The sequence below is a fragment of the Chrysochloris asiatica genome, unplaced genomic scaffold (assembly GCF_000296735.1).
Source record: "Chrysochloris asiatica unplaced genomic scaffold, ChrAsi1.0 scaffold00207, whole genome shotgun sequence".
NCBI classification, from domain to species: Eukaryota; Metazoa; Chordata; class Mammalia; order Afrosoricida; family Chrysochloridae; genus Chrysochloris; species Chrysochloris asiatica.
Window position 1 is genome coordinate 1,001,656 of NW_006408725.1, and position 11,916 is coordinate 1,013,571.

The 11,916-nt window shown below is 40.6% G+C and overlaps 1 protein-coding gene across 1 annotated transcript in view; it reads left to right on the forward strand.

Moving 5' to 3' along the window:
* The first annotated feature begins 7,472 nt into the window (after positions 1-7,472).
* The window catches only part of TBX19 (T-box 19), a 47,527-nt gene continuing 43,083 nt past the window's right edge, over positions 7,473-11,916 (forward strand). The window contains exon 1 of the mRNA XM_006872627.1: positions 7,473-7,727. Coding sequence (XP_006872689.1) covers positions 7,531-7,727 — 197 coding nt within the window. The 5' untranslated portion in view covers positions 7,473-7,530. The remainder of the gene's footprint in view (positions 7,728-11,916) is intronic.

Here is an 11,916-nt window from a genome sequence, read left to right on the forward strand (position 1 = left end):
TGTTTTCTTTAAATTGAGGTGCAACCCATACCGAAGGCTGTGGTTGTTGATCTTCATCAAAAAGTACTTTAAGTCCTCCTGGCTTTCAGCAAGCAAAGTTGTATCATCTGCATATTGCAGGTTGTTAATATAGGTGTATCATAATTTAAAATTAATATAATTATATACTAATTTAAAAAAACGAATGTTCAATTTTTATAATTTATATTTACAACTGTGCTTTTTTTCAGTTGGGTTGTGCTATACTATGACTACATCCCTCCATCCTTTTTCTTATAGTTCACAACTCTTTTTATTTTGTATTTTTATTTATTTTATTTCCTGTTTGTTTGTAATATACTAGGACAACAGAATTTTATGGTGGTTGATTCCCAAGATTTTATCTTCAAAGTGTATACATTCTGTGTAGTTCCCTTCCCCTAGTATGGGCAGATCTCTAGAAATAGTGGGATATAATTTCCATGATAGTGTTACGTTATGTGGCAAAAGGAATTTTGTAGATATAGTTAATGTCCCTGATCAGTGTGACTCAAAATGTGGGTCTGACTTAATTATGTGATCCCTCATGTGACACAAGAAGCAGTAGATGCTCTCCTGTTGGCCTCCAGGAAGAAAGCAAATGGCAAAGTTCTTAACTTCTGATGGTGTGGGGTGACACCTGGGAGCTGATGAGTGGGTCCTACAGCAATGAAATTCTGACTGAGCTTGGAAGAGAATGCTTAGTCTCAGCCATGCAAGAACCAGAGCAAGGAACCTCAGCTAGACTTTGACTGTGACCCTTTGAGACTGTGAGATAATAAATGTGTGTGGCTTTAAGTGTCTAAATTTGTGGTAATTTGTTAGACAGCAACAGAAAACTAGAACATGCATCTATCACTAATTCAACTGCAGACTGTCCTATTGCTAAAGTCAAACACATCAGGTAATCTATCATTCTGTTTTTAAAAGAGCAACCCCTCCATTTGCCTTCCTGCTTCAGCTTCAATCTTGGTGGCTGTTTCCCAGTTATACTGCCTAGCGATTATAGGGTTGAGCCTGTAGATGGTTTGGGGACCAGTTAGCATGACACTGATTAACGTCTGGAGAATCGAATCTGGTTGTAATTCCACAGTGCAGATGCCAGAAATTTATTTGGATCAGACTTTGCCTGGCAAGCTGATGGTATTAAACAGGGACTCTATTCATAGATAGTATGTGGCACTGAACCTGGCGTGGTAATTAAACATTCTATTGTAATGTATAACCTCAGAATCATGGATACACTGGCCTTCAGGGTGTGGTTCCCGATATAATTCATCTGTACATGTGTAATACCACTCTAACTTTATATGAGTGGGAGCACTTAGGCTTATATAACTTTGCATAGATATGTGTGAGCAGCTCTGAAGAAATCTTCCCCCACGCAAAGTCATTGTCAACAATTGTGTCTACTGGTGAGGACTTTTTGAAACATGAAAGTTTCCACTTCTGTCTGCCCTGGGGAATGTTGTTAATCTTTCTGCCTTATGTGTTCACTTCCTTCTGTATCTCTTAGTAAGTAAACCTTGTTTGATTTATTCAAATGTTCTCTGTTATGGTTTGAATTGTGTCCCCCAAAATATGTGTTATAAATTCTAACCCCAATACCTGTGGTTGTTCAGACCCTATAGTCACTTCATGGGAGAAAGATGAGGTTGTCTGCTCCCATAAAGGTTTATAGTCTGAGAAAACCTAAGGAGCACTATTTTCCTATAGGGCCAGGGATCGCCTCAATGACATTGGGTTTTGTTTTTTAAGTTTTTATTGGTACTTGTGATTATAACCCCATTTTGGAATAGGTTTTCTTTGTTAATGAGGAAGTGTTAGTATAAGGTGTGTCTTGAGTCAGTCTCTAATAAGATATAAAAGGAGAAGAGTATGGAAGCAGAGATAGGAAAAGACAAATGGCAAGCAGACAAAGCTGAGAAGAGACAAGAATTTTCGCCAGAACCGAAAGAGACAGTCTTCCTCCAGAGCAGGCATCTAGACTCCTAAACTCTGAGAGAATGAATTTCTGTTTGTGAAAGTCTAACCCTTGTGGTATTTCTGTGATAGCAGCCCTAGATAAGTAAGGCAAGGAGATAGATAGATGTGTGCTAAAATGCAGTAATTTTCATGTGTTTCTTAATGTTGTCATATGTTAGGGATGGAAGAGAGCTCATGAATCATACAGCCTGTCGCTGTGGTGTACCATGGTTCTTTCCAGAAAGGCTTTGTCTGCTCAGTTAAATGAAGGCAATTAGATGGTCATTAGTCCCCCTGAGAGACGGTTCCACTTACTGACAGATCTCTGTTTTGAAATGTTGCCCCACATTGAATCCATGTTGGTTGGAAACTATTAATCCTTGGCTGGATAAGTCCCATGTGGCCCTCTCTTCATCTATGTTGTTGTTGTTAAGTACCATGGAGTTGGTTCTGACTCATAGCGACCCTGTACAGGGTTTCTGAGGCTGTAAATCTTTACGGGAGCAGAATGCTTCATCTTTCTCCCGTGGAACTGCTGGTAGTTTCGAACTGCTGACCTTGCAGTTGGCAGCCTGACTCGTAACCACTACGCTATCAGAGCTCCTTTCATCTATGTGACTCCTAGGGAAAATGTTCTTCCTCTAGCATGAAAGCTATCTGTAGGTATGGACTGCTGCCCAGTTCAACACATTGATTTGTAAATACTCTCCTGCTGCATCTGATAAAGAGTTTATTAGATAGGTGTTGTAAGATTTCAAGTAAGGATGTTTATCAAGAAAAGAAGTGAGAGAGTGATCTTATTTAGTAAGAAAATGTTTATAAACTAAAAGAATGAAAAACAACTGGGTTATTCAACATAGTAAGCAAATAAAAGCTACAAATGATTTTTAGAATCTTCCCTAAGAATCATTCTAGGAAGATAGTCGGAATGTCAGTGTAGAATGGGGTAAGTGAATTCTGGTACACCCACAATGGAATACTATGCAATACTGAAGAATGACAGTGAGTCAGCAGAACACTTTGTAACGTGGATGAACCTGGAGGACATTATGCTGAGTGAAACTAGTCAGTCACAAAAGGACAAATACTGTAGGAGACCTCTATTGTAAAGAAAAGGTTTTTATTCTAAAAGTAACATTCTTTGATGGTTACCCTGAGTTGAAGGAAAGGGAGAGTAATTCTTTGTTAACCAGGATGATGAGGAAAGCAAGGGGAAAAAAATGTTTTTCAGCATTCTACTTCATGAATAGGTAACTGTATGTATTATTGCTTATGTTTACATTATATTCAAACCAGCCTGCTAAATTGATTTGGTCTAACATTTAATTAGCTCACCCTCTGCTCCTCGGAAACCCTATACAGGGTCACAATTGACTCGCTGGCACTTAACAACAACAACAATGTGATTGCTAGCAGTCTTGGTGTGGCGCTGTGAGTTAATGAACTGGGCTGTAAAGTTAGTTTGAACTGCAAGGTCGGCAGTTCAAGCTCACCAGCTGCTTGCTTCGCGGAAACCCTATACGAGGTCACTATGGGTCGCAACTGACTTTACGGCACTTAACAACAACACTTAACAACAACTACAAGCTCAGTGTGAACCACAAGGTCAGTGGTTCAAATTCATCAGCCATGCCTCGGAAACCCTACGCAGGATTGCTATGAGTTGATACCGATGGCACTTAAGAACAAGAAAAAATGTGATGATTGGAATGGCAGTTGCCTTGTCAGGGCCAGACCAAATGATTTCACAGGACTTATATGGCCTGTGGAATCATGGTGTGGTGTTGTGGGTTAACGCGCCAGACTGCAAAGCTGTTTGAGCTGCAAGGTCAAACTTACCAGCTACTCCTTGGAAACCCTATACAGGGTCAGAACCGACTTAACAACACTTAACAACAACAACATATGGTCTGTGGGCCAGGCGTGCCCTGCCCCTGGCCTAGGTAGGCAAGAGCCAAAATTAAGGGAGTAAACCATTTTTATTGCTGGAAGACTGTCTTAGGGTTAGTACCTTACAGTCTGTACGTTTATTGTATGTGGTGTTCTTTAAGAGTCATTCTTTCCAGGGCCTACTGGCTGAAGAGATTCAAGCGTTAACCTGTTTTTCAGGAACACAGTGTTTTGATAAGAATGATAACAAAGGGGATTATTTTCTTCATTGTTCTCTTATTGATGCTTCCAAAACATTTCACATATCTTTGTATTGATGAATTCTTTGGATAGCACGTTTTATAAATTGTAAACTCTCAAAAGGCCAAGATCCTCATCTTGTTGGTATATGTTTTGGGGAGCATTGTTCACTTCTGTATTATCATAGATATCCAGTACTACTATAACAGAAATATCACAAGTAGGTGGATTTAAAGAACAGAAATTAATTTTCTCACAGTTCTGGAGGTTGAAAGTCCAAATCAGGATCTTGGCCATGTCATTTTCTTCCCTGTAAATAGACACAGACGTTTCTTAATTTCTTGGCTTGTAGATGATCCTCACACGATCCATGTATTCCCCCTTATGTGTGTGACACTGTGATTATTCTGTTTTCTTGTAATTTAGAAGTGATTAGATTTAGAATCCACCCCACACAGGCATGATCTCAAGGGACTGATTATTTGCATTTGGTTGAATTAAAAAGATGTCTGCATTGCATTAGACTTCATTATGTTAGATGTAAGGGAATTACATTTCATTAGTGTTGGAATTGACTTGACGGCATACAACAGTATTTATGGGTATGTTGTTGTTGTTGTTAAGTGCCATTGAGTCGGTTCCAACCCATAGTGACCCTGTATAGGGTTTTCGAGGAGTGGCTGGTGAGCTTGTACCACCGACCTTGCGGTTCCAACCGACTTTGCAGTCCAGTGCATTAACCCATAGCACCACATCAGGACTCCATTTATGGGTATAGGGGCTAAGATTCCAATACAGCTCAATCTATAACACCTATAAGGATTCATGAGAGAAATTTCTCTCAGGTTGAAGCATTAGGAGAAGGAAAACTTCCATTGAGAAATGGCTTATTTTATAAGCACAGTAAAATACTTGAATTTATATTCTTCCTCTTTGCATTGGCTGCTAGGAAGCTCAGAGCCACAATTGTGACACAGTTATAAGCAGGGTCTTCTTGAAATCTCTAATTAGATGTCCCTTGGTCTTTGTATTACCACAAAATTAACTGCTTAAAACAAAATGAATTTATTACATCCTACAATTCTAGAGGTCAGTTTTACTGGGCTAGAACAAGGTGTCAGCAAGGCTACATTCCTTTCAGAAGCACTAGGGAAGCCTTTTCCAGCTTCCAGAGGCTGCCTATGTTCCTTAGCTTGTGGCCCCTTTCTCCATCTTTGAAGCCAGCAGTGTAGCATCATCACCATGCTTCCACACATGGTTCCTCTGCTTGGAACTCTTCCCTGGATTCTTCGCTAACTTTTTGTCATCCTTTTGGTCTCAGCCAAAGAGTCTTCTTCTCAGATAAACCTTTCCACACTACTTCATTTAACCAGCATCCTTCTCACCCCACCTTCTACAATTTTTCCTCACCAGCTCACCTTGATGGCACTTTTCACTTATCACTTTTCACTGATAGATGTTAACTTCATATCATTTATCTTCTCTATCAGACTGTTCATTCCCTGAGACCCTTTTTGTTTTGCCTCAGAAGTATTTGGCACTTAGTTGTTGTTGTTAAGTGTCATCCAGTTGATTCTGACTCATAGCAACCATATATAGGGTTTCCTTGGCTTTAAATCCTCATCTTTCTCCTGGTAGGCTTGAACCATGGATCATGTGGTTCGTAGTCCAGAGTTTGTTGTATGGAGCCACCATGCTTATTAAGCACTGGATAAATGAGTCCTGGAGTCCTGTTTAGGCACTGTGGGTGAAAGTACTGAACCAGAAGGTAAGTTTGTACCACAAGTTCGGTGGTTCAAACTTACTAGCTGCTCCTTGGAAACTCTATACAGGGTTTCTATGAGTCGGAACCGATTTCACAGCACTCAACAATAAGAGCAAATAGAAAACTGATTAAATGTTTGATTGCTAACCAAAAAGTTTGAATCCACCTACTAACCTTGTGGAAGAAAGACCTGGATATTTGCTTCTGTAAAGATTACAATCCAGAAAGCCCTATGGGTAGTTCTGCTCGGTCACACGGGATGACTATGAGTTGGAATTACCTCAGCAACACTCAACAGCAACAGCAACACAGCAGGCACTGAATGAATGTGTTGGAATGCATTTTATGCATTGTCCTTGCCTTGACTTTATCTTACCTCTTTGCTTTCATGTTCCCTTTGTCCTGATTTTCTTACTATCTGTTGTAATTAGAGACAAACTCATAACCCTCAGCCTCTGCTGAAGGAGGGAAAGGCTGAGCTACCTCTTCTGCTTTCCCTTACATCAGTCCTGTGTGTTCTAGGCAAGAGAAAACTTTCAACTACTGCTACCTGCCCAGGGAATGTGGAGATTTACCCTGTAAATCTTGGACTATCTAGAGGGAAAGACTTTCTGGATGGAGAATCAAAATTGCTTTACAGAATGATGTAAAAGCATTATTATTACTTGCTGGGACAGAGTTCATTTTTAGCAGGATTAAGCTGATGCTAGCTGAATTTTTCTCCCTCTGGAAAGGGCTGGTAAAACAAAACAAAACAAATCAGGGACCTTAGATTCTGAGGAGGGACAAGTTCAGAGCTCTACTGTTTGTAGGAGGAGATCAGGGACCTTAAAATTAGTCAGCTATGAACATGTGGTGGAATCCTTTAGAAGAAGCGAGATGGTCAGAGAGATCTTTAGCTCCTTTCTTTTTCCTCAAGCTCTGGCCCTTGAGTGACTGTCACACAGCCTCTTCCTGTGGTCTCTGAAACGGTCGTATGTTCTTGGCACAGTGCCTTTGACCTTCCATGCATGTGTACTTTTCTCTAGGACCTCATCATCAATATAAAGTGCTAGGGAACAGCAGAAGGATTTAAGTTCCCAACTGTATCAGGTCAGTCTGGGTGGGCATTAAGTTTGACTATTCTCTCCAGGACCTCCTTCATTGTAGGTGCCACATGCCGTGATTTATCCACAAACATGATTTGCTTGATTGTTGCAGTTTGGGCCTGGAACAATTTTAATTAATGGGAAAATGGTCCTCAATACACCGATTAGACCTCTTCAGGTACAACAAGATAAAAGCCTGATAATTTGGATGGAGTACTCTTCTTAAACGTCTACTCTAGGTACAGCAGCCAATGGGAAACTGGGCTCCCTCCCACCTGATCCAATGAGTAATTAAGAGAGGGTTTTTTCTTCCCTACCTCTCCCCTCCTTCCATGCCCCCCCCCCCCAACTAAAGCTTAACAGGTTGGTGGTATAATTTGGAGACTTGAAGGGGTGTCACGGTAGAAGCTTAGGCAAGAGGCAGGGGCACCTTCTTCCAGCTCCTCAGGTACTATACAGCTGGGATTGAATAGCAGGCAAGTGAGGGGAGGAAGGAGTTGGAAGCAGACAAGGTGGGTGACGCTTCTGAGCCCATTTTGTAAGGGGCGAGAGGGGCCAACCACCATGAGTGAGCTGGGCTCTCAGAAGGGCAGCGATGGCACGGTATCTCGCCTGCTCAACGTGGTGGAAAGTGAGCTCCAGGCAGGGAGGGAAAAAGGCGACCCTACGGAGAAGCAACTTCAGATCATCCTGGAGGATGCACCTCTCTGGCAGAGGTTCAAGGAAGCCACAAATGAAATGATCGTGACCAAGAATGGCAGGTGAGCTTATCCGTGACTCTGGTTAGACTGGTGGCAGGTCTGAGCAAGGGAAGTGAGACCCCTTGAATATTGGAGAGGCTGCATCTCTTCCCTCCGAGGTAACATGGTCTGATTAAATATGCTCATGAGAAGGATTGACTCACATCACTTTCCCCCAGCCAACTTAATTAATTTCTCTGAGATCATCAGAGAAGTAGTGGATGAAGCCACCTATTTTCTGTGCATTTTAAATGGAGAATTCAGGGAAGTTACTATATAAGTAACCATGAGCTTAGAAACTGCCCTGGACGTGTCAGGAAAAAAAATATTGATTTTGGCTGAAGCATAGCTGGAGCAGACCTGTGTCCCAGCTCTGTTCAGATGTAATGAAAGCCAACTTTATTTAGAAGCTGAACGGTTTCCTCTTAGGTACAACAAACTTACCAGAAATTTCTGACTTGCTAGAGATAAGGAGCAAAAGGGCACATTTAGTCTCATTGCCCAATGTTATATCTGCTTCCCTGTTTGTTTTCAATGAATCTTCATTTGAGATTGTGTGTGTTTGTGGTGATGTAAGAGATGTTGAAGTAATAGTTAATGAAGCCATAATATTCTGCCTTCTCATTGCAACAAATCAGGAATTAACTGAAACTGATCTTTGCTGGCATTTCTTGGATTCTGCTAAATCTAGTCTGCTAAGGGACTTTCAAGGTAATACTAGATGCTTTCCCTAGTAGGAGAGATGCAAATATTTTGAAAGAAAATCTGACTATTTGAAAGAAAATCTGACTGATTTGAAAGAAAATCAGACTAGCCTGGCTAGTCTGACTCCCAATATTCAGTTAATGCTTACTAATCTTTTGGTGCACGCACACAGCCGCAAAAGTACAAAATGGAGAAAGACATTTTCACTAGGATTAGTTTCGGCAGGATAGTAATTAAGATCTTTGAGAAATTCTGTTCTCTAATAGAGAAAAGTTGAGGCCAGCCAAACTTCTGGCAAGCTTTTGTCCTTGTACAAAATGCTTCTACTCTTGTGATTCTGTTTCTGAAGAAAACACACAATGTAGAAAATGAACCATCCCTTGTCCATCTGAGAAAACTGTGGGTCCAAGTGCAGTTGCATGACCTTTAAGTGCTTTGTAAGTGAAAGGTGAATTAGCAATAAGGGCATTCCAATAAATTATGATTATTACTAGTAGCAGAAATATCAACCTTGTATGGTACTTACATTTTCTCTAAGTGGGTCTCCTACTGATTTCACATTAAAGATTTATTACTTTTAATATTTGTAACTGTAATTACACATTTTTCTACTTTTGATCTATATTTACACATTATATTTACCCTCCCAGTAAAGCAAAAAAAAAAAAAAACAACATAAAACATGTTTTTAATTTTAAAGTATTACCACAAATTCACAACTTAATTTAGTCTTATCCTTTTAAGGATAAGTGGTTATACAGTTATAAAAATTTTATTATGTCTGATAATGTTCTTGTTTTTATGTTCTGACTCATAGTGACCCTGTATAGGGTTTCCTATGCTTTAAATCTTTGCAGGAGCAGAAAGCTTCATATTTCTCTTGCAGAGAGATGTTGTTGTTGTTGTGAAGTGCCGATGAGTCGGTTCTGACCCATAGCGACCCTGTATAGGGTTTCCAAGGAGCAGCTGGTGAGCTTGAACCACCAACCTTGCAGTTCAAAGGGCTTTGTAGTCTGATGCATTAACCCACAGTGCCACACCAGAACTCCGCAGAGAGATAGGTGGACTCAAACTGCGGTCCTTGTGGGTCACAGTCCAGTGCTTGTTGTATGGAGCCACTGTTCTCCCCTGTCTGCAAATTATTGTTAAGTGCCATAGAGTAGATTCTGACTCATAGCCGACCTTGTGGTTTGCAGTCCAGTGCTGACCCTACAGCGCTACACCAGGAGTTCAGGCATACTGTTTTCCTTATTATTCTTTGTACTTACAGGATAGTATGATAAACGCTGGACTTTGAACCACAAGGTTGGCAGTTTAAACCCACCAGCTGCTCCTCGAAAATACTATATATAGGGTTGCTATGAGTCGGAACCCACTTGACAGCACTCAACAACAACCACATAAATACTTAACTTCACACCATCTACTTAGCTGTCAATGTGACCATATTGTTGCTAAGTGCCATTGGGTCAGCTCCAACTCATAGCCACCTTTCATAGGATTTCTGAGGAATGGCTGATGAGTTTGAACCACCGATCTTGTGTTTCAAAACAATTTAGGGTCCAGTGCTTATCCTACAGCGCCACACTAGGACTCCAGTGAAGTATGAGAGTTATGTGCCATCATGTTGGTTCAGACTCCGAGATCCTGCATAAGGTTTCTGAGGCTGTAACTCTTTATGAGAACAGAAAGCCTCATCTTTCGCCCAAAGAATGACTGGTAGAGTCAACTACTAACCTTTTGGTTAACAATCCAGCTCATAATCTCTATACTACTGTCATGAAATGGTCAACCATCCAGGATCAAACAGTAAGCATTTACCTGGTGATGAGGTTCGGAGGGCTTGGGAGAGAGGGTGGAATGGAAATAGAAACCCCGGGAGGCAGTGGGACAACTGAACTTACATGGAGAGCACTGTGATCACAGAAATTGTTTCCGTTGTGATTTGTTGGTTATAAAACTGAGGATCTGCTCCATAAACCTTCACTCAATTCACAATAAAAAGTTTAAAAAAATTAACATTCTTCACATATTTATAAATAACTTAATATTAAATATGTGAAAAATATTCTTAATAGAAAAAGCTTGATTACAGTTAACTTGCTCATTCTTAATTGTCTGTAGTGTTACTGCCATTTCCAGTTCTCCAGTGAACTGAAGCCTTTTCTTAAATGTACGTGATATCTGTGAGCTTCATAGGGTCAAATCAATAAGAAATTCATGTAGCTGATAATGATTTGGCCTGATTGAAATTATTCTCAATCTCTTAGTTTCTCAGATTAAATTGTTAGCAGCACTTTATCATTCTTGATATAGAAACACCTTTCTCAGTTTGCCTCCTTCTCTTTTTCCTCATTTCCTTCCTAAACATCTATTCCTGTGTGTCTCGGCTTTACCGATTCTCTTCTGTTTATAGATCTGCTAGGCCTCCCCTCAATGCCTTGTTTCCCATCTTCATCCCATCAACTCCTAGCCTGGTACATTTAGACTGTGGCCCTTCACTGTAGGGAGCCTTATTCCATATACTTAATGCCCAGCTCTTTCCCTTTGTAGTGCCTTCGTTTTATGGATTGTAGACTTTCAGAGTAATCAAAGAGCTCCAGTAATGAGAATATGCAGGCTGTATTGCTCTGTACAACAGCAAGTTAAAAAATAGCATAGGATAGACAGATGAAAGAATTAAAAGACTTATTTTCACATAGGTACCAACTTTTAAATACAGCTGGTGCTCTGATAGAGTAGTGGTTACAAATTGGGCTGCTAACCTCAGGGTCAGCAGTTCAACACTACCAGCTGTTCCGTGGGAGAAAGATGTGGCTTTCTGCTCCCATAAAGATTTACAGCCCCGGAAAACCTGTACATGGTTGCTATGAGTTGGAACCGACTCCACGGCACATAACAACAACAATTCATATCTTCAGGAATGTGTGGGGAGCATTTCAGTGGTCATAGCAATCTCTCAAAGGTTAACTAACAAGTAGCATAAAATACTGCTTAAATATCTTTTACATTGGCTGCGAACTGCAAGGTCAGCAGTTCGAAACTACCAGCTGTTCCACGGGAGAAAGATGAGACTTTCTGTTCCTGTAAAGATCTACAGCCTGGGAAATCCTGTACAGGGTCACTATGAGTCAAAACCAACTCCACGGCACATAACAACAACAACAACAACAGGTACTATAAGTAAGCTAGAGATGATTTAATGCATATGGGAGGATGTGTGTTGGCTATATATAAACACTATGCCTTTTTATATATAGTAAGGGACTTAATTCAGTATCCAGAGATCTAGGTATACAAGAGGGTCCTGGAACCAATCCCGTGTGAATACTGAGGTAGGATGGTAGGAGGTGAGTAATAAAGTATTGCTACTAGGGTTCTAAGGAGCTCTGGTAGCATAGTGGTTACGAGTTGGGCAGCTAACTTCAAGGTCAGCAGTTCGAAACTACCGGTGGTTTCCCAGGAGAAAAATGAGGCTTTCTGCTCCCATAAAGATTTATAGACT